We start from the raw sequence: 23911 nt of genomic DNA on the forward strand, positions 1-23911 counted from the left end.
GAAATCAGCTGCAGCCTGGTTCTTCAGAGCTGTCTGGGGCTTGAACTGAATGTCAAATTCCTTAAGTTCAACCGCCCATTTTACCAATCGCCCAGAGGTTTCCAGCTTTTGAAGTACCTGTCAGAGCAGTTGGTTAGTGAAAACATAAACAATATGGGCTTGAAAGAACTGCCGAAGTCGCCGGGTGGTGGTGATCAGTGCCAAATCGAGTTTCTCAATCTCGGGTTACCTGGTCTCAAGGCCATTTAGACCTTTGTCACTGTAATATACTGGGAGCTCTTCCCTGTCCTCACATCTGACTAAGGCGGAGCTTATCACTGTTTAGAAAACTGCTAAGTATAGAAATAGAACTTCCCCAAGAACATGGGTTGATAACACTGGGACAGATCCTAGGTATTCCTTGATCTGGAGAAAAGTTGTCTCCTGTTCTGGGGCCCCATGTGATGTCCTTCTTGTGTTGGGTCTGGAGCAATTAAAATAATGGAGCACACTTGTTTGTCAGGTGGGAGATAAAGCGGGAGAGGGACACCACTCTGCCAGCGAGGCACTGGACCTCATTCCGGGTCGTTGGCGACTTCATGTTCATTATCGCTTGGACCTTCTCTGGATTGGCCTCTATGCCCATCTCGTTTACCATGAAGCCTAAAAACTTTCCTTCGGCCACACTCATCACACACTTGGTTGGATTCAACCTCATGCCAAGTGGAGGAGAATAGAGAAGATCTTGTCAAGGTTGACAATATGCCCTTCCACTGTTTTGCTCTTGATGACCATGTCATCCACATAGACCTCCACGATATTATCAATTTCTTTCACAAACATCCAGGTGACCGTCTTCTGGTAGGTCACCCTTACGTACTTTAAACTGAAAGGCATGAATTGATAGCAATATAGGCGCTTGCCAGTCATAAAAGCAGTGTGCTCTTTGTGGTCTAGATGCATCTTGATTTGGTTGTAGCCAAAATAGGTGTCCAGAAAGCTTAACAACCCAAAACCAGTCGTCATATCTACCAACTGATCTATCCAGGGGAGGCGAAAGCTGTAATATCCTAAACTACTTTGTTTGTTTTATTAGGTTATTTTTTGTTTTATTGAGATTTTAGGTTTTTTTTACTGTTGTAAAAAAATTAATTACTGTGTTCAGTAAGAACGCAACAATCATTCCTTTTTTGTCGTGCTCTCTCTCAGCACACATGCAAAGTGAGAGATGACATACATAGGAGAGCCTAGAGAGTTGGGCTAGTAGATTAGGATGGATTGGGAGAAGAGGAGGGTGGATTTTGATCAAAAAAAGATGGGAGGAGCAAAGAGAGAGTTTTGGAAAACAGATAGAAACTTAGTGGGTGTGAGAGGGAAACTCAGTTTGGTCTTGTCTCTGTGTAAGGTAGGATTCTCATCCCCTTTGGTATTTTTGAATTCAGTTCTTCAAATTGGATGAGGATTACTTGCTATTACCTTGATCCTTAATTCTTATTTTTGTTCAATTATATGTTTCCTATGATTAATTATACAGTAGTATTTGGACTTCGAATTCACAGACCTGGTTAGATATCAGAGTTAGTTAGAATTTCATTATGTTTTGATTAGAAGTTGTAGTGATTGCAGCTCTAAAAGAATGGTGTTCTTGAGATGTTCTTGAGTTGGGTGTCCAAATCAGATTTTGGATCTTTTTTATTCATTGTTGATTGTGTTTAGGATCATCTTAGAGCTATGGACTTGCTGTCAAACTGTTTTGAAGCTTTATAATCTCTTATACTACTCCATAAATTGAATCAAAGTCTGCAAATTCGAAATTCTATGTTGCTGGAAATTTTCCAGAAAAGTGCATAAAACTATGGTTTCGGACCAACTTTGTAACATCATAACTTTTAGCTCAGTTCTTTTTTTTCGATTCCAAAAGTGGTATTGTAACGTCATATATCCTTCTATATGCATACCAAATTTCATTAGCTTTGGTTTACTTTTGGTATGTGAAAATCCTTTCTAAAATCTATCAGTTACACAACTATATCTGTTTTTAGTGCTGCATATCAATAGAATTTGGAAATTCATAACTATTTCTATAAAAATCATTTTCCGGTGATTCAACTTCTGAGATCTTTATTAGGATGTTTAGTTTATTTCCTTCGAAGACGACAAAGTTAAATTCGTTATGGTTTTACCCAGATTTCATTGTGAAAGGGACTGGGTCAGGAAACTGTTTTTAGTATTGGTTGTGTTAAGTTAGATTTCTTGTGGTTTACTTCAAATCCTTTGTATGTTAAAGTTTCCAGACAGTAAATTGCTTAAGTTTATGACATCAATTTATGCCTTTTTGGCAATTGAAAGTTCCTTGTGTTGAGTTACTTGTAAGGTAGTTTACTAACTTTGTATGTACTTTACCATTTGGTAAGGTTATGGAGAAGTTGTTGGTGATCCACAAGAGTAGGTAACGAAACTAGAGGTCGGGTTTGCGCTGCACAATTCGAGGTAGGGATTGATGGGGTGTTTGTTTCATGTTGTGTTTATGTATGATTTGTTTGGCTATTGTTGGAATTGTTTGACATTGATGTGTGCAATATTGTTGGCGTTGCTTGATATTGAACTGTTCATATGACTTAGATATATGATTATTGGAGATTAAGCTTATTGATCTGATTATGATATGCTGATTTATGAAAACATGTTCTACTTGATTTATTATTACATGACATTGTGATAACAGTGAGTAGTGTGTTAGAAGTTAAAAGAGGAATGAGTTTTGGGATTATATGGGATATTGTTATTAGGAAATAATTTGTGTAGTTGAGTTTCCTCATGGGACATCCAAGATCCAGGTTAGCCCACATGTGCACAAGTTTGGGGAAAGTAAGCCCCTTCGACGTCTGGAGTCGATGAAATTATCTTATCGGGTTTCGGGTTTGGAGACCATAAGTATAACAAGATGAATAACAAATGAGAAGAATTTTATGAGGGTGATGTGAGGTGTGGGAAGAGTTAAGTTGATCATTGCATGCTTGCATTCTTAATATGCCTATTTGTTTCGTTGTCATTATTGTCATGTTCCATATTTATTTATCTAGTTTTACTGAGTGTAGCTCACCCCATTCAAACCCATTTCAGGTGTTTCTTGAAGTTTTTGGGAATCTTATAATGTAAATTAGAACCTTCTTGCTTTTGTTTGTAAATAGAGCTTGAATAAATAATAGACGTTATGAGGAGTAACGCTATTCTTGTTTTAGTTTGTTTGTTGTTTGTTTGTAAACACTTTAAACTTGTGTGCTTTTAGCACCCTTTTTAAAGGTTTGTAATATAAATAAAGGTGCGATCGTTTCTTATCTTATGTTATGTAATGATATCAGTCTTATTTTAATTATGGATATTAAACTGTCTGTAATTAGAGTGTGATTCACATCTTAACTCGAGATTATAACTTTTCTTGAGTTGGGGTATGACAAAACCTGTCGAATGTGCATACTTGATTCAAGTTGGTGTAATCTACACACATCCATCATGAGCCATTTAGATTTTTGACCATCAGTACGTTAGAGACCCACCTTAGGTAGTTGACCTCTTGGATGAATTCGATGTCCTGGAGTCGCTTGACCATGGGCTGATTCCGGGCATGTCTGCATATGACCAGGCAAAGACATGCTGATGCTCCTGGAGGTATGTCACCAGCTGGTTTGGATATTTGGTCCTAAACCCATCCCTATCCGAATCTTTTGGTCCGGATGTGCATCCGATAGACTTATCCACTCTGTTTCTTCGATAAACTTATCCAGATGTGCCTTCAGGGGGGGTGCTTGGTGGTCTTCTTCTTATGTACCTTGGAGGGCTTTTGCTCTATTGACATTTCATCCCGCAGATCACCGATGACTTCTACTGGAGCTACCAGTAGCAGCTCAAGCGGCCCCCGTCTGGTTAAGATGAGGTCGAGATGATTCTTGAGTGTATCGACCTCATCTCTCATGATTGTTAGAATCCCCCCCTCCCTGGGGTTGGCACCGTCAACATATACGTGCCCGACAATTATGCACTGAGCCCCCAAAACCCATCCCGGCCCAAGATGATGTTGTAGGAGGATGAGAGGTCTACAATTAGCAACCGGGTGGTGATTGTGGCATTGTCGCCTCCGAACCAAGCGACATGGTCATATGGTCAGAACCAAGGGGATGCACAATCTCTTAGGAGAAACTGACCAACTGGTCATGTTACTGTAAAGCTTTGCTCGATCCCATTTAAGCTGGCGATAACATTTGGCAAACATTACGCTAACCATTGTCTCGGTGTCCACCAATATCCTTCGGCACGAATAGTGGTCTACTTGTGCACTTATTAGCAATGGGTCATTCTGGGTGGCCCAGATGGTTGTCTCCCTGTTGGAAAATTGAATTGTGTCCCAGGTGGCCAGTGCGGCGTTAACACCTTTGCTGAGCTCAAAAAGCTCCAAGGTCTTTTGTCTTTGTACTGACATGTGGGGTGGCGGTCGGATCACTTTGCTGCATAGGGTTGCTATTTCCCTATGGATTTGTATGGCGTTGGCATTCGTTGCCAGGGTCTTGTATCGATCTAATTTTTCAACCTGGACCAGTTCCTCGATGGTGGATTTCAACGTATAGCAGACATATGTGTCATGTCTCGAATCATCGTGAATAGCACAGTACTTGCCCGTGTTCCTCATTGGCCTCTTGTCATACCTTCACCTGGGGGGCCGTGGGCCGAGGTTTTTGTGACGCTCGTATATGTCGGCATAGGACATGGTGAGGCTCATGAAGACCTCGTTCTGGGTTGCCCCCTGTTGTCTATACCCCGTTGGGAGATTACGAACCTAGGCGGGGTATGGGTTGGTCTGACCTCATCTTCCCTGGCGGTCCCGGCGTTTGTCGCTTCTACTTTCATCTCGGACGTCCTACTTGTTATTCCCTTGCGGTAGGTCTATCATGTCCCAAGTTGACCGGCATCCGCCATCCCGGGAATTGGCATGCGTGGAGAAGCCCACTCCATTGGGGTTCCCTTAAGTGCGGTACTCGGCCTCCGCCCACCACGTTGCTGTCTCTATTAGCTCCTCATATGTTCTGGGAGGATTCTCATTGATCTTGTGGAGAAGATCTCTTGGCTTGAGCGCTTGCCAAAAGATCGCTACGACAAGAACATAATCCAGATCATGGCACCGCTCCGTTGCGGTCAGCCATCGGGATACAAAATCCCAGAGTTTCTTGTCGTTCCTCTATTTTATCCAGAACAGGGAGCTGGTGTCATGGTGAGTATTGGCCTGCAAGATGAAACAATGGAGGAATTTGCATGTAAGCTCACTAAAGCTATTCACCAAGTTCAAAGGGAGACTGAGGAACCAACCTAAGACCTCGTCAGTGAGCGATTCCTGGAAGGCGTGGCACGACTGGGTGTCTGTCTACCACGTTCTGGTCGAGGCATATTGGAAGTTCTCCAAATGGGTATATGGGTCAGAGCGTCCATTATATTTGGTGACCTTGGGCGGTTTATCCCCCGACGGGCGTCGCTCCCCTTGCACCAGCTGAGTGAACGGGCCAGCTCGGCCTCCATATCTCCCGTGCAATGGGCGAGACGTGCTTTTTTTCTCAATCCCATCAACTCTAGTGGTCAGACTCTCCAAAGTACATACATGCGTAGGAGGAGCTGAGTCAGGAGATCTTGTGTGGCTGGCCCATCGAGACCTTTGGGTCTCCTGATCTATCTTAGGATTCTCTGTGCCCATGTCCACGTACTGCGGTGCCAATGGCGGCCCGTCCGGTAATGCATTGATCAGAGGCTGGGTGATCTACACCGCCTTGTGTGGTGGTCTCGGCCACCGTGGAGCCGCGAGCGTTTCTGCAGCGACCAGCGCCCACGTATCTGGGGTATGAAATTGATGTTGCGCCGTTTTCAAGGTGTTTTCCTCATTAATTTGGCCCTTAAGCGTGGTCTGGAGGAGCTGTTGCTCTTTCTTAAGCGCGTCCAAGAGTGCCAAGGTGGCATGCGTGGCCTGGCGCTCCAACTTCATCTCGGCCTGGAAGCTCTTGTAGTCTTGGAGAGTTAATTCCATTGCGGCCTGGGGGTCTGTGAATTAGGGAACAACCCCCGAGTTGCGGATCAGGGAACAGTCTTAGGGAAAGCGCCGTTCCACCTCCGGGGGAGGGTCCGGCGAGGCGATTGTGGATTCTCGTGTTCGTTCAGAGTCACCATTGTTTATCAAGCTGGAAGAATCTTACTGACGAGGACCCTCCTTCTAGCGCCAAATGTTGTGGGAGTTAAATCCGGGGACCTACCCTCATAGGCTTGTATTCCGATGTGTGAACTCAGTGGGACCTGCACACGAGTCAAAGTCAAAGGACCAGCAGTGCGCCAGCCTTTGACCCTTCGAAGCTTAAGTTAGAATCCGGTGTGGAATAAGTTCGAGAGTTAATGACTTAGGATTACGTTACATTTTTCAAGTAGTTTAGACTGCCTATTTATAGGTGCATTGAAAAAAGTGTATGCTCTTCCCTCAATGTGGGAATGTGTGCCAACACATAGTATCTGTCATAGAGGTGAGCCACCGTGAGCAGAGTTAAAGGTGATACCCGAGCTTGCAGTGAGGCTACCGGACCAGACTACCTGCAAACTGGGCCCACTAGGGTTTTGGCTACCGGTCCAGCGGCCAGAATAGGAGGAGATTAAGCCGGAGATCACCCCATTTAGGGGGTGGTGTTAACACCAACATAATCCAACTAGGTAGCAAACCCTCCATGAGAGAAGAAACCGCGTGTCAGTGGTACTGCCACGCATCGAAACCTCAGGTGTCGCAGAGCCGACACCCAATTTGCCGGAATCTGGGATAACGCCCTAATCATCCCAACGTAAAAACACCATAAGAGGTTCAGCTCAATTGCAGACCGAGAAGAGGAAAAAACTTGTTCCAAGACCGCCACAAATCGATTCCCTTCATGACACAGAAACGCCACGAGGACTGCAACAAGGAGCTTGGAACAAACCCGATCCCAAGCACCACCGATGTCTAAATCACAAAACCATACACAACATCCTTTATCACCATTAGCAAAACACTTGGCAAAGAATTACTAGACAGGACAATAACTAAAGAAAACGGAAAAAAGAAAGGGGAAACAAGAAAGGCTTGAGCGAAAATGTTGGCAAACCTTTGTTTGATATACGATACGACACCGACAACAGAGTACCGAAAGATATAGGTCGGGAATCTGATATCGAAAGATCAGGAAGATATGGGAGAAAGGATGAAAAGCAAAACGAAAATAAACCTACCACCGTCGGAGCAGTGATCGACCACGAAAACGAGACTGGAAGGAAGTAGTGAACTGAGAAAAAAGGATGAGAGAAGAGCTTCTCTTTCCTAAGGGCGTGGCAACCATTTCTTTGAATTCTTTCAAGCCGACTTCCAATTTAAGAATTAGCCTTCCGGATCATCATTATAGTCATTGGTAACATGCATGCATGGATCAAATCAGTCCAGTATTTCAAGTGCAGGCAAGCACACACCAAAAGCTGATTTATACAAATCCCGGCTAATTAACTCCAGCTTACCCCGGCCCTAGCTAATAAACTATGAACTCGAGTTTGGGATGGATTGTGTTCCACTATAAATTCATCAAACCTTTGTAAGTTTGTAGTAAAGGGAATACAAGCTATTGTGATCAGGTATTCAGGTATACGCTCTCTTTGACCCTTGTTCTTGTTCCATGCAAATATCTTTTAATAACCTAGCCAGAGCGACTATGCTACATCTCTTTTGCTACTTCCTGTTAGGAATCAGCTATATTGCCATAACAATTAAGCCAGCTAGCTCTTAATTATATTAAGTGATTAACAAATTTAAATAAAACTATTTGAAAGTTATAATTACTGATCATAATACTAATTAATTAAGTAAACATTATCAGCTAAACAGATGAGTGGATAAACTTTGCGGTCTTGATCATGATCTCATATATATTTGAGCTGATGAAAGCTCATGAATCAATATATCCTCGACCTTTCTGTTTTTTATTAATACATCCTCGACATATCTTTTAGTTAGGGCCGGTCCTGGTCATTTGAGGGTCTAGTGCGAAACTTGAAATAAGGCGTACATAAAAATAATTATTAAAAAAATGGTATTCAATTTTAATTGAAATTTTGCTTTAAATTAGCAGTTTCATTGCCTAATTTTTGTTGTTACTTCATAAGAAATTATCAAAAGTCTCTTTTTGAGATATGAATTAATTCATTGTTTTCTTCTATTTTTCATGAGTTTAGTTTATATTTTCTAGTATGAGCGAGTCATTGAGAATTCTATACGTAATTAACAAGAATATGATTGTAGGAGGTTTCTAGTGTTTCTACGCAAATGTTAAATTAAGGTATCAAATTATCGATTGACATTTATAATATATACTAATTTAGAAAAAAAAATTAAAAGTGTTGAGTGTTCAATCTTGAACCTAAGACCTTCTCAAACTTAGCCAAGAAAAAGTAAGCTCTCTTGCTAATGAGACAAAAATGCAAAATATGTATAAAATAGTTTTAATCAGTATTTATTACAGTTTTAATTTTTCGTAAAATCTGATTTCGGGGCCTTTACCGGATGAGGGGACCTTGTGAGACCGCACCAGCGGCACTCCCCCATGGCCGGCCCCTGCTTCTGGTTGCCACAACTCTCTCAGTAAGAGATTCAATTAACTACTTTGCTTCAAGTACTATAGCCTATAGGAGATTACCAATGATAGAATATGATCGATCCACTTTCATTTGTATTATGGGAAGCTCTTTATCCTCTTTCATTTGTATTATCGGAAGCTCTTATATAGGCTGCTTAGTTGCAGTAGCTAGCGTTGTAGAAACGCTGGAGGCTGCCTAGTCGACGTGTAGTGCAGCGGCGGTTGTTGTCACGAAGATCTAAGGTGATGCAGCAGCGGCATTGTTGTACGTTGTGTTGTAAACAGTGCTATGCAGTGGGCCGGGACGTGGCTGAAGCTTGCATCGGTGTTGCTGGGGCTACTGGAGCCGAGACATGGAGGTTGTTCTAGGGCTTCGTGAAGGTTAGGGGGTTGGGTGACCTTGGTGGAGAGAAGGAGAAATATTAATTATGATTTTACGATTGTGCTCGTAACATGTTTGAACAAATCATATCAGTTTTAGCATTAGGCAGAAAATAGATGTGAATTTCATTGATAAATAAGGGGCTCTATATATGAGTACAATCTGATGTACGTAAATCCATTCACATAATCGATCAGTTGAGATGCAGAAACTAATGTTATTCACGCACCCACTCCCGCTGAATGATGCTGTAGCAGCCCACCCAAAAGTATTGTTCCACTATGATACAGTTTCCAGTCATTTCCTATAGGATTAATGCATCCATCTGTATAGTGTGTAAGAAGGGGTTTTGTCGAGGCTGTACGGCAGTGATATTAGCATGTCCAACCCTAAAAATGATCACCCCTTGTCTGAGTTAGAGAAGACTAGGCCAAGCAAGCCTCGAAAGACAAAAAAGTCCTAGGAAGCTTGTTGTTGTGTTAGCAGCTCCTATATTCTTTATTCGCGGTAGTGGCCTGACATGGCTTATATTGCAGGCAGTAAAGGACTTATATTGTTGTCAATAAAGGGCTTGGCAAAAAGTGTGTGCTGTGGGAGCTGAAAAAACTTGAGTTTTGGAAAGAAGAGATCACAACAATGGTGTTAAGGTGGTTTTGGCTTGTGAAAGAAGGGATTTGAGACTGAGGTGATTTGGAAAAGATGGAAAACTAAGGGATAGGGGTGGCACTTTCGACCAAAAAACCGAGAACCGAACCGAAAAAACTGAACCGAACCCGAAAAAAACTGAACTGACAAAAAAACCGAACTGAAAAAAAAACCGAAAAAACCGGAAAAAATTCAATTCAGTTTCAGTTCAGTGGTCTAACCGAACCGAATTGGCTGAACCGAACCGAACCTAATACTGAACTCGTAAAACGACGTCGTGTTACATATGTATATATCAAACTGGAAAAAACCCTCGCCTCACTCGAGTCAGTCTCACTCCGCCTCAAACCTAAAGCGAAAGGATTCGCTCAGCCTCACTCGATCTTTGCTCAGCTGCTCTCTCATCTCAAGACTCATGCCTCTCTGAGTCGCTTGGCTCGCAGCCGTCAACCACGGTTCACCAGTCCACCGCACCACGGCCGACACCAATTCTCTACCATCCTAACTCCTAAGGTGATTTGCTTCTCCGATATTAATCTCTAAATATTCTCAAATTATTTCCTTCTAAACTAATAGCTCTCAATTTCTTGATTTCAGTCCCATTTTAATTCAATTTCTATGTTCTGGGTTTCTCTGATCTGTCAAGTTCTCTAGCATTAGCCGAGTCCATGGCCTCACCTGGGCTACTCACTACTCTGTAGAAGATCCACTCTTCCTCCTCTATTGGTATGGGTAAGTAGTTTTCTTCGCAATTCCGTTTGGAGATTTTGCATTTTTCTTGATAAGCAAAATGTGAATCCCTGTAATTCCTCTATTGTATTGAATATGTTATTATATTCTGCATCTGCAATTAGAAGCTTAATCTCAAGCATTATCATATCTCTCGGATTCAAATTGTTACAGAACCTCTTTATGAGACATATTGTAATTGCTTGTACTTAGGATCTAGATTGATATCACTACTGTATAAATCTGAACTCTGTGAATGAGAAATGCATGAAATTTCTGCATTATTGTAAGATTCCAATATCACCACCGTCACCACCATATGTGGTGGTGGTTTTGAATTCTTGATCCAAGCTTCTATTTTGGGTTAACTTATTTGATAGGGAATTAAAGAGTCTTTATAATTTCAGAATCTAGGCCTTGAAGAGCAGAGGAGCGGGAGAGAAAGGTTTCAATTTGGAGTAGTTCTCTTTGGATGCAGACTTGTGATTCATGCCTTTGCCTCAATTGGATTTAATTAGAGGGTGAGTTGAGGTCATTATTAATTAACTTCAGTTGTTTGAGAGTAAAATCCTAGTGTTAATTTTGGTGGGTTGTTGGTGAAGAGCTGTAGTTGAAGAAATGGAAGACAAAGGTTGAAGTTTGGCGTGGTTTGTATTTGGGTAAAGATATTATCGTATGCTTAATTAATCTGAAAATTTGATAAATCAATATGGTAGCCAAGATGAATTCCCAGAAGAACAAAAGTTCAATTATGGAGTGCAAATGCAAGTGGATAATCCCATTCCGTTTCTGTTTAATCTTGTTGGATTAATATAAGTTACAACCTTATAATTCTTGTTTGTAATTGCTATGTTCACAGGTTTTTTTTAGTGCCATCTTGTTCCAATAAGCAGACCTTTAATTGGAACCAGTTTCATGGTTAATAATGAAGTTGGTTTCATGTGCAGACCCCATCTCCACCACTCTTTTAATTGGAACCAGTTTCATGATTAATAATGGATTACGATCTTCTGCTGCTGGTGGAAAGTTATTGCAGGTAATTTTTTGATCCGTGCATGGTTGAACTGGCCCCATTGTTTTATTGATTCTTATTCTAGGATGTTTGACTGCTTTGTATTAGCTATTTCCGTTTCCACTATAGCTTCGGAGTCTTGCTTTAGCACTAGTGGGAGGGTGATTGATCCATATCGTGCTTCATTAAGTCCTAAAATGGTGGAGGCGTTGATATGTGTTCAAAATTGGATTACGAATGATAATGTTGCCATAAGTCATGAGCTCAGTATGGAAGAGGTTGAAATATGTCATGAAGTTGTTGAAGGTAACATTTGATGTTTCTAATTTCGATGTTTTAAAGTTTATATACATCATACTTTTGTATTTTCTAATATGTGATGTTTCTCTTATTAATATTGGATGTAGAATTACGAAAGGAGTCATGTTCAAATGTGGTGGTGGGAAATGTTTGGAATGATGTGTTGACACCAAACACCACTTCATGGTCTTGAGAATTGATGACTGAGGGATTATGGCATTCACAAAGGGACTCATTTGTTATGAAAAATTTCATGTTTATTTGGACTTTGGTGAACTCAATTTACTTTGAAGTTTGGACTTTAAATTTGTGGTTTATGGTGTATGAAACTATAAATTGTGTAAAATCATAATGTTTTGATTGTTAGAAATGATTGTTTTAGGGTAAGAAAAAAGTTTAGATCCTCAAATAGTCAAATGGAACTATACGTCATTCACTAATTCAGTTTTTTTTTTCCAAATTTACAAAATTTTCAAAATAAAAAAAAAACTGAAAAAAACCGAACCGAACTGAACCAAACAGTTCGGTTCGGTTTTCAGTTTGCCCTATTCGAGAACAGTGAACCGAACCGAACCGAAGTTTAATTTCAGTTTGGTTTTCAGTTTGAACCCAAAACCCAACCATTTAAACCGAATGCCACCCCTACTAAGGAAGATGGAGCATGGAAAAGAAGAAGTGTGCTAGAGAGCTTGCTACCTCACCCTCACTCTGATCTCCTCCTCTCTTGGTTAATGACATAGGGTATTTATAGATCTCCTCATCTCTTGGTTAATGGCATAGGGTATTTATATAATGTCCCAGCTAAAGGAATCTTGGTTTAGTGCTTAGATTATTGGGTAAAGGTATGAATTGATTAAAAGCATGTATCACACTTGATAATGAATCTTTGTCTATCCGATTTTGGCTAGAGGTTGTGAAACATCTTTGTAGATTTCATGGCAGAAAATCTGCTGCTGGGACAATTTTGCAAGATTTCTGCTATGCTGCTGAGAATATGTTTATTTAAGGGATTTTATGTGGGCATTGCTTTTTGATTGGTTATGAAGGATTTGGGCATGGGTTTTTTGGGATTTTCACTTCTTTTTTACCCGTATTAAGATTTAGGTCGTCAGACATGAATTTTGGTCCTAAGCCCAAAATTACTAACGAGTCTAAACCTAATAACGGGCCTCATATGTTTCCATTACCTTCCACACCACATCCATTCTTGTAATTCCCAAGTGCATGAATGTGGCTTGGGTCCACGTGCATGGCTTGATGATTACGAGCGTATTTAACGTAGAAATACAAATCGGTCTCGAAAAATGCATTGGGTCTAATATGTGGATTTTTAGGTATCAACATTAGCCCCCTTGATTATATGGGCCATGAATACATGAGCATGAGCCAGATGATCAATACTAAATATTAGGTCCATAACTTAGATGAGCGCAACTCATTAGCATGAAGCGACATTTCTTAGTGCAACTTAAATAAGAAGTTGATATACTGATGCAAGCAGTAACAACAGTAAATATGAAACGAATTCCATGATCACATATGATGCATAGACTTGAATTGAGGCTTATGCTTGGTATTTTAAGAGACTTTATAATGTCTTATCAAGCATGTCAGAACCTCTAGTATACGAGTTTCCCATATCTTTCCTTTACATATTATTAAGGCTTAAGTGTAGCTTGGAACTTTTGAATATTTGGGATATGAGGGCTTGTATTCTTGGTCGCCTTTTAGCATGCGAGGAGTGATGACTTGATAAACTAGTAACTTAATCATGAATAGGCATGTGTAGTCTTGGCCTGGTTCCAACAGTGAATTTTATTTTATTCTCTTTTGGAATACTTCAATTGCTTGGGGCATTGCTTAATTGAGTTTCATGATGCTTATTTGAATTTGCTTGGTTGCTTCTGTCTTCATGCATGAATTGTGCTTAAAGATATTATTTTGTTTGCTTGAAACGTGCTTTTTCTTGGCTCATGCTAGGAAACAAACTTCATTCTCCATTTTCTATTTTTGTTTCAACAAGGTGGGAGTTGTGCTTGAGGTTTCAATCTTTCTCACTTCTGGTGTCTACTTGGATAACTTGCTTCTTTGAAATTAAGCTTGTAAGTTCTACATTATGTGCTTGATATTAACATGCTTGACATCTATAAGTGATCTAATATGTCTTTATTTATTTTTTCAAACGTTGCTTGTTGTTGATTGACTTTGGCGTTGGATCTAGAATGGTAGCCTGGACTGTTGCAAGTGGTAAAAGCTTGATTATGAGAGTAAAGGTGCTTGTTGATTGTGGGTATAAATCATTATTGAGTTGGACAATAGATCTAAATGGTATGCATGGGTGATTTTCAAGAGAGGAATCAATTGAGGTGTTAGGGAAATCTAGATTTTGTATTGGTATAATCAAGGTTCTAAAAAACGCTAGGCGTTAATCGGGCAGACAGCTAAAAACCAGCGCCCAGAGGATTAATCGGGGATTAATCGGCCCAAAATCGAGACGGCCAAGGGTCTCCGGGCACCTAGGCGCTGCCTATGCAGGGATTTTTAGAACATTGGGTATAATTTGCTGCTGGTTATAGTATGTAAGACTAGTTGTTTTGCCTGATGTGGATCCTTTATTTTTTTGGTTCTCAGGTGGATCGGCTTGATGCATGAGTATGAGACTCAAAAGCTTGGGATAGATGAGCTGATGGTAAAGATAATGACATAAATCAAATCGTTAGCTCCCAAGTGCAGTAGGTTGATCAACATGTTTCTCCGGCAATGAATATCATTTGAAAAAGTGTGATGAGATTGTACTTATAACCACTGCTGTGAAAATGCTTGAGTTGACTACTTGGTAAGATTTAGTGGAATTGTATGTCAAATAGGTTTGAAATACTAAAAAGCGAGACAACAATAAATTATTATGCTGAGTCAATGTTGAAATGTATACATGACATGGCTATTAATAAACTGGTCCCACCAGTGATTGTTTCAGTATGGAGAAGCTTGTTGCTGGAATCAAATAATAACCTTCAGGTAAAAAGGTTCAAGATACTAAGAATATGATTTGAGTAGATGGATATAAGTTTTCGGAAATATGAAGTCTCAGACTATGAGAGGAAGTGAGAAAATGTGGCTACTTTAATTTTCAACAATTAGATTTTGGCTTTTGAGGAGAAAAAGAAAGCATCCTTTCACATATATGCTTGTCTAAAGTGAATGCGTGGCTCACAAGAAGATAAAGAGCATGAAATTGAATCTGAGTTTCAAAAATGAAGAACACTAAGCTTATTTGCATCTTTTGGAGCTAGATTTGTTATTGTTTTGTCTCACTGCATGCATTGGTTAATCTGGTGACGAGAAAAAGTATGGATGGTACAAGAAAATTCTTCCATGAAGCAAGAGCATGGTTTTTTTTCCTTTTGGAAGCCTTGACCACTGTTATCAAATTGGATTGCATTATAACAAAGCCCCCAAGTATTATTGCATGTGCTTGAAACTTCTTTTATAGAAAAAGATAGCTTTGAGATCTAGTCTATGAGCTTATTTAGGTCAACCATAAGAACAGATAAACACTGATATTATGTCTTCCATGTTGTTGGTAAGGTTAATGAAAAGTGATCGAAAGGTTGAAAATGGCTTGACAAAATGAGACAGTTTTACGGTGTTAATAGATCTGATACTTGCACGATGTATGTAAGTTGGTCCCGACGGTGATTGCAAATATATGAGATCACCTTGATATATATGTGCAAGGGAGAGGTTGGCTGCTAGAATCATGGTTTAAACCAAGGTATGAGGTTCAAACCTTAATAGATCTGGAAAAATGTTGTTGGTGATGAGGTTATTCTTTGTGGCCTATTTTGTTCAGTTGAAGTCTCTTGGTGAGATAGCTTTCAAAGATTGAATGATAGGGCTCTTAATTTCTTCACTCAATATTGAAGCCTGAATATTGGATGAATAAATTTGATATTCATGGCTTTCTTGAATGCTTTTTATAGGAACTCAAGGCTTGAAGTCTCATAGACAACATTATTGAGCAATAAGCCTATGATGTAATGAGCATTATCATGTTTATCAAGAGGAATTGCATCTGATGCCTGAGTATAAGTGGTAAAGTATGAGTAGTCTGAAGTCGAGCATGGAAATCTTTTGGAGAAAACAGTGACGCTAGTAAGAAAGCTGAGACATAAACACAACCTAGTCCATAGTTGAGTCGCCAAATGTAAGAGGGGGGTTTTGTCCAGGTTGTATGACAGTGATATTAGCATGGCTAACCTTAAAAATGATCACCTATTGTTTGACTTAGCGAAGACTAGGCCCAACAAACCTTGAAAGACAAATAAGTCCTAGGAAGCTTGTTGTTGTATCTTGTTGTTGTGTCCGTCCCAGCAACTCCTCCATTCCTTATTCATGGTAGTGGCCTGGCATGACTTATATTGCAGTCAGTAAAGGACTTATATTGCCGTCAATAAAGGGCTTCGCAAGAAGTGTGTGGCGTGAGAGCTGAAAAAGCATGAGTTTCGGAAAGAAGAGATCACAAACCCGTATTAAGATTTAGGTCGTCAGTTATGAATTTTGGTCCCAAACTCAAAATTACCAACAAGTCTAAACCTAATAACGGGCCTCATAGTTTCCGTTACCTTCCACACCACACCCATTCTTGTAAACCCCAAATGCATGAATGTGGTTTGGGTCCACGTGTATGGCTTGATGATTACGAGCGTATTTAACGTATAAATACAAATTGGGCTCGAAAAATTCATTGGACCTGATATGTGGATTTTTAGGCATCAACAGTGTTTTTTTTGGCAAAATCTTTAAAGTGTATTTGGATCTCCCTTTTTCATATCTTTTTTAAAGATACATTCATGGGTCTAATATATTTCTTAATCATGAATAATGCCTTTCTTCAAGTTAAACCACTTCACACGGTAGTACTATGCTATTACAAATTTACAATATAAAACCCACCGAATCATTTCTGCAACTAGGAAATTGGAAATTTTGTTGAAAGATACCCCAAGTTGACCAAAGACATGTGGTTGATCTGATTCTCTAGTGTTATTCTCTGGCTCCACCATATTTATGTTTTTACGATCTAATTTATACATTAACTCAAATTATTGTGTATTACTAATCTAGTAATCTTACTACTCTAGAGCGTCCTTCTTGACTTCTTCCTTACAATGATGACTGAAAGGAACCAGCCTCGAGTCACCATCGATATAATTATAGAAGTGCATTTTGTAGCTTAGCATTAGCTCAACCAGATAGATCAAAACTTTTTCCTGCAAAAGACGTGGGGATGCATCTTTCTCGGAAAAGAGGATGGATTCCTTGGTCTGGTGTCATCGTCGGTGACTCGTAACAGTCACGTTAGCTTCACGTTGGTACACTAGAACTTAATAAAATAAAAAGTACTTCTAATATTATTATGTTTAGCGAATAAGAACTGCATTGATAATGTGACACAAGTTAAATATTTAAATTATCTCACATTAAAGTTAAGGTTAGTTGTCACAATTGAAAACTTAATATATTGCGCGCATTAATAATATTTAGTCAAACACATTATATATATACATATGTATATATATATATATAGTCTCTATCCAGAGTGAAGCTTCACTCTGAAATTACAGAGTGAAGTTCCAATTTTGGCACATTTTTCGGTCAAATGTTTTCACCATAAGTGATTCAATATTTAGGTATGCTATTCAAGATCATCTCTACAAAGTTTCATCTAATTTGACAATGATTTGAACTTTCAAAATTGAGATTTACACGGACGGTTCATGTTGAACAATTTTAATTCATTCATTGATTTAATCTAATTTCAATACCTTAACAATATCCGAATTAGATGAAATTTTGTAGAGATGATCTTGAATAGCATATTTAAATATTGAATCGCTTATGGTGAAAACATTTGACCGAAAAGTGTGCCAAAATTGGAACTTCACTCCATAATTTTCGAGTGAAGCTTCACTCTGGATAGGGACTGATATATATATATATATATTTTTTTTTTCATTTGTTGTTTTCTTCTTATTTGGAGTCACGTTGTTGATTGACTATGTCGCCAAGTAAAACAACTATTTAAAAAATATTGGAGGAAATCCAAGATATAATGAGGCTCTTAACATCACTCTAAAAAAACTAAAATTATTAATTTACACTCTAAACTTAGCCATAATTATCAATTTGTACTCCGAACTTGTAATTTAGTCAATTTATCTCCTAAACATGGCAAAAATTGCCGATTTATACCATTTTCGTTAAATTTAGGGTGATGATTTTGGCACACCGGCCTCTTTTACATTCGACACACCCTTTGTGGTATTTTTACCAAATCACCCTTCTATTCATTTATCTCATCTGCTTTAGCCACCACAAAAAAGTTACTTCAAGCAATTGAAAGATCAGAAACGTCTTACATAAATATCATATATGATGATCGCTTGTATGTCATGATTCATGAATATAGCCTTTTCCTACAAGCAAGTTGGCATTCATTGCACCATAATTGTAGATGATTGAACAAAATACTCGATTAAATTCTTACTAAATTGGGTTAATTGAAAATGAAAAAGGGACAATATATATTTGTTTCATCATCATCTACCCCTCGAGTCCTTTATATGAAAAACCACACCTGAGAAAGATATGTTTGGGTTATCTTGCCATTGGCCAATGACATAAGATTGGCCAGCAAATGAAGTAGCAAAATTTTCAAGTCGGCAAGAAATTTGGGGTTGCATGTCGGCGTCATTGAGCGCAGAGACTGATGACTAGACAAAATCGATTCTTGGGTCGAATCGGGGAAGGAAGAGCAAGGAGCTTGTGGTGGGAATCAAGAAATAATCCAATATGTTCCTATCATTGTTGTTAGAGTTTCGATTGCAGAGGAGAGAGATGGAGAGTTTCTGGATAGTGTTATGGGTTGCATATTCAGAAAGAGAGGCTCAATTTTGGAAGAAAATTATTGTGAGTTGAAAAGACATATTATAATATTTTAAGGGTGTGTATAATGTAATATAGGGTGTGTCAAAATCAGCACCCTAAATTTAATGGTTTACATCCAATTTAAGTCACATGTGAGGGATAGTTTTGTCATAATATATTTTTATTTTTACTAATAAAATAAATACATAAAATTACTTAAGAGGAATACTTTGTACTACATTTTTGTTTCCCGAAACACGTTATTGATTAATATATTTATTAATTTTATGTGTAATGATATGTTAAAAGAAATTAAAAAAATATAAAAAAATATATAGTTATATACTAATACAAAAAATTAAAAATAAATATGTACATATATAATTATATATACAAACTACATTTGAAATGGGTGTGTAGAATATATAATTTGAAGTAGGCTTGGGTTTATAGACTAAAATGTAAATAAATAATTTGATTTAAAAATAAATAAATCATCATTCTAAATAAAATTTTTATTTATCATTACTAAATAAATAATTATAGAATGAGATAATACCCCTCATGTGCATAGCATGCGACGAAAAATTGGATGAAAATTGTTAAATTTTTCGGAGGGAATGTAAATCGACAATTTTAAGTAAATTTAGGATGTATATAATACAATTGAAAGTTTGTGGTATAAATTGACAATTTCATGCAACTTTGATGTATATTTTGGCAATTTTACCCTGTAAAAACTATCTGCAAGTTATCAAATTGCAAACTGCTATTGTTATCATGCTCACATATAATTATGTTAATGGCTTGTAAAAATTTTATTAATAATTTATTATCTAACAAACAAACATTTAATTAAGCATGAAATGATTCACTAGAAAAAAAAAAAAAACGCAAAGACCACAAATGAATAGTGGCTCTACTGTGGGTGTTGATGGTGTGGCTTTTGCTCAAAATCTCACAAAATCCCTACAAATATGGCAGTTTAATTATTATAATTAAGAACATTTCATTTGTGGTCTTTGCTTACTTTTTTGTAATGATTACACGAGTTTTAATTAAGAACATACCAAATAATATCCTATATAAGAATAATTCATACGCAAAATACTGAACTCAAAACTAACAATGATATACACAAGTAAAGAACGCAAATATAGAGAAAAAACTAGGACAACTACAGATCGAGCAACTACAAATTAAGCTTCAGTGAGCATGTCGTATTTAGGGTCTACACTTGGATCGAACAACGAGATCATTGCCGTGATCTCCTCTATTCAAGATTAGCTAATGAACCAATATGAGCACACGATGTTATGACTAGCAATCGATAAAAAAACATAGTAGCAAGTGTTCCTCTTAAGTAATTTTATTAATTTATTTCATTATTAAATATAAATAAATATATAATAACAATATTACCTCTTAAATGCATGACATGTGACTGAAAATTGGACAAAAACATTAAATTTAACGGATAAGGTGCAAATCAGTAATTTTTACCAAATTTAGGAGACAAATTGACAATTATGACCAAATTTGAGGTGCAAATTGTTATTGTGTATTTACATCATTTTAAATAAACAGTTAGATCATATCAATTGCACTTTTTGACTATTAAAAAAAAGAGTCAGGTATAAAAATTAATGGTATAACTTGCACAGTAAATAACGGGGCACTTTGATCTTAGTGCAATAAATAGTTTTCATATTTATAGAGCTAATTATATATATGGTCTATTGTAAAGTGAAATATTTTGTTCCCATAAATTCCACTTCTATTAGTACACACATCACATCTCTCAAGTGGGGGCAAATAAACACCATCCAAATGTTGAATCCCACATGAACAAAGTTGGTCAATTAGTTACTGTATATCATCACACACTTCATATCTTGCACCCTACCGGCCCTTCCCACTCCCCTTGAGAAAACCCCCAAACCATTGGAAGTTTGCTCTCAAACCTCCTCCTCCTCCTCCTCTAGATTCCATCATGGGGTTGGTCTGCTGGTTCTGCTCCTCAATGCCTCCCTTATATCTCACCCAGCTCCAATCCCCATACACCCTCTAAGGTTGCTTCTCATTGTATCATGAAATTCCCATTCATCAACCAAATCCCACTCTCATAACCAAAAAACAAAAACGCAGATGCAAATCTCCTGACGACCCATTTCTTCAAGATTCAATCTTTACTGCAATACTTTCTCCAAATGACAAAGTCCTCAGTAACCCAGAATGGTCATGGTCAGAACCCACAGAGCATCAAGATCTGCAGACTACTCTACTTCTGGCCACATTTCTCAACAACACCCACAAACCCTCTCAATGACTTCTTCTTCATCCCCCCAATGAAGCTCTCTGTCCGCCCACTCTTCAGCCTCCTCCTCCTCCTCGTCTTCGCCGCCACTCTCAGCTGCCGCACCGCCGTCCGCCACAGTCTCAGCGTGATAGACTTCGAGAAGAAGGCTCTCCTTCCTCCTCCGCCGCCGAAGAAGCCGGTGTTCAACGTCACTCTGCTCAGACACGCCGCCGACGATGTGGGTGGAGCTCAGGCCAAGAAAGAGGCAGAGCAGCTTCTCGACGGCAACTTCGCTAGTCTTGGGAGGTACCGGAGCTTCGCCACGTGGAGGAGGTTTAATCACCATGACGTCAGGGCCAGGACGTCAGCTGGGTACCCGATGGTGCTCCGGTCGCCGCAGTTTTATCGGTACTGGTTGGAGTTCCGTAGGTTGTTGGGTGATTGGTCTAGGAACAGGAGGTTTGAGCCTGATGTCATGTTGGATTTGGTTGGACTTGTGAAAAATGTGATTGAGGGGAGGAATGTGAGCAGTGTGGGAGGTCAGGAACAGAAGCGGTACTCGTCGTGTGCCGTGGTTGGGAATAGTGGGATTTTGTTGAAGAGTGATCATGGTGGTTTGATTGATAGTCATGAGGTTGTTATTAGGTTGAATAATGCCAAGATTGAGGGATTTGAGAGCAAAGTTGGGAGGAAGACGAATATTTCGTTTGTAAATAGTAACATTTTGCATCTTTGTGCTAGGAGAAGTGGTTGTTTTTGCCACCCTTATGGACAGAATGTGCCTATTATTATGTACATTTGTCAGCCGGTGCATTTCTTCGATTACACTGTATGCAATGCGTCCCATAAAGCGCCTCTGCTTGTGACTGATCTTCGCTTTGATGTGTTGAGTGCGAGGATTGTGAAGTATTATTCGTTGAAACGGTTTGGGGAGGAGACGGGGAGGCCGTATGATGAATGGGGGGCTGTTCATGATGCTGCTATGTTCCATTACTCTTCTGGAATGCAAGCGATTATGCTTGCCTTAGGGATTTGTGACAAAGTTAGTGTATTTGGGTTTGGGAAGACAGAGTCAGCTAAGCACCATTACCATACAAATCAGAAGGCTGAGCTTCGGTTGCATGATTATGAGGCTGAGTATGCATTCTACCGTGATTTAGTGAAGAGACCACAGGTAATACCATTCTTTTCAGACAAGTTCAAGATTCCTCCTGTGGCTATATATCAATGACATATTGCCAGTTGAATCATGTGCTCTGGAACTAGTTGATAGGTTACTCAGGGTGTCGATTGTTGTATTCTTGCTGTTTCCTATGAACGAAAAATTGGTGTATGATAGTTGTCCACTACTATGAAACAGTCGTAGAGCATGTTTTGTTGATAATATAGTTTCATACTTTGACCTTCTACTATCGAAGATAGTTTGGGAATTCTAAGTAAGATTGGAATGAAAACTCAATTCTAATTTGATATGTTGAGATTGAACTTTCTTGTGCATGTCCAAACATTTTGGATCAATGTTCTTGTAGGCATGGTCATATAACATTTTTCTCAACGAAAATCAGACTAATATATTATAGATAGATTTTTTTAAAGCGGGATGATTCTGTTGATAACTAATTACTTTTGCGGTCTGTCAAGTTCTCCCTTTTTCAATCTCATTAAAAAGTCAGTACGTATAGAATTTGGTGTTTCATTTTATATCTAAATGGCAGAGTTCTGTCTTACTATTCAGATTGTGTGGATGCATGTAGGAGTATTAACTTAAGTTGTAGTCATGTGGATGCAAGAGTATTGTGAAACTTACATCTACTTTGAAGAGTCGCATCATTTTGTGAGTATATAGACAGAGCCACAGAGGTTTGGTTTCAAGTTACTATACCCCAAGACGCCAAGGATAAGGCACTTGGAACACTTTCACAAAAAAGGAAAAAACAAAAGGAAGAAAACGAAGTAGAAATGAAAAATAAGACAAAAGTGAATGCTGTTGTTTTATGATCAGTAGTACAGTAGTACTGCTTCAGCTTCTTTGGTTCTGATTTTGTAATGTTCTTTATTCCATATAAACCTTTCCTGTAAAATCTTTAGTGCATATTGCATTGTTGTTTGTTGTGAAATATTAAGTACACGTTTAGAACAAGGAGTGACAGTGAGAAACATGGTCGGTTTTTACCTGTGGGTTCGGGTGTATCTGCCTATTTCAGTCATAAGATGGGTTTCCTACCAGCTGTCTCTGTTGTGGGAATGTTTGGTGGCTCTTTGGCTTCATGTATACTGGCTTTCTTATTCCCAAGCTACTCTTTTTATGAATTTTGTTAGGGTTGTGCTCAAGATATTTATCACCAGTCTTGGCATCTAATATTCTTAGTAGATATTTGTTTCAAGCATGTCATTGAGCTTGTGCATCTGAAATTAAATTGAATCACTGCTACACTAGGCATGGTCAGATGGAGCTTTAATTTTTATTTTAATTTTTTTTAATTTTTTATGAAATGAGTTGGAGCTTTTATATAGGGAGAATTGATCGGTCTACAATGTCATGGATGACATATTGTTTGATTTTTGAAGCTTCTGGTGCTGTTGATTAGTTAAGCAGTCGACAAGTAATTTACAATTCACATTAGAAAGTCAGATGATGGCCATAGCACATTAATATGTGAAATATAGTCAATGAAGGTTGAAAGTTAGGATTATGTGAAGAGTATGTGCTTCTGCTTAATGATCTTATATTGTAGCCCCTTGTAGATATGAACTGGTGGGTTCTTAGCTGCAGGTCAGGCCGGAAACGATTCTGGAATGTTTGGTGATCCATTGTATTCATTTCTGCTTGTTCTGTATTTATTGCTGAAATTTTCTTCCGCTTCTGCTTGTTCTCTGTTTCTCATCTCTTAACTATATAGTTTCATTGTTCAACTTAAAGTGTGCTTATCTGCGTTTTGTTTTTGGAAATTGAGTTGGTACCA

At 38.6% G+C, this 23911-nt stretch overlaps 1 protein-coding gene and 1 long non-coding RNA gene across 2 annotated transcripts; both read left to right on the forward strand.

Annotated features, from left to right (window-relative positions):
• The first annotated feature begins 10110 nt into the window (after positions 1–10110).
• LOC126787636 (uncharacterized) lies at positions 10111–11268 on the forward strand. Its single transcript, XR_007671252.1, has 3 exons — positions 10111–10191; positions 10333–10410; positions 10815–11268. It is a non-coding gene; the product is annotated as an uncharacterized LOC126787636 (long non-coding RNA).
• Positions 11269–20584: 9316 nt separating this feature from the next.
• LOC126787632 (beta-1,6-galactosyltransferase GALT29A) lies at positions 20585–22370 on the forward strand. Its single transcript, XM_050513515.1, has one exon. It carries the CDS (start codon positions 20860–20862, stop codon positions 22177–22179), a length of 1320 nt encoding a protein of 439 aa, XP_050369472.1. The 5' UTR covers positions 20585–20859; the 3' UTR covers positions 22180–22370.
• Positions 22371–23911: the final 1541 nt, after the last annotated feature.

This window comes from Argentina anserina, chromosome 3, assembly GCF_933775445.1.
Source record: "Argentina anserina chromosome 3, drPotAnse1.1, whole genome shotgun sequence".
Taxonomy (NCBI): domain Eukaryota; kingdom Viridiplantae; phylum Streptophyta; class Magnoliopsida; order Rosales; family Rosaceae; genus Argentina; species Argentina anserina.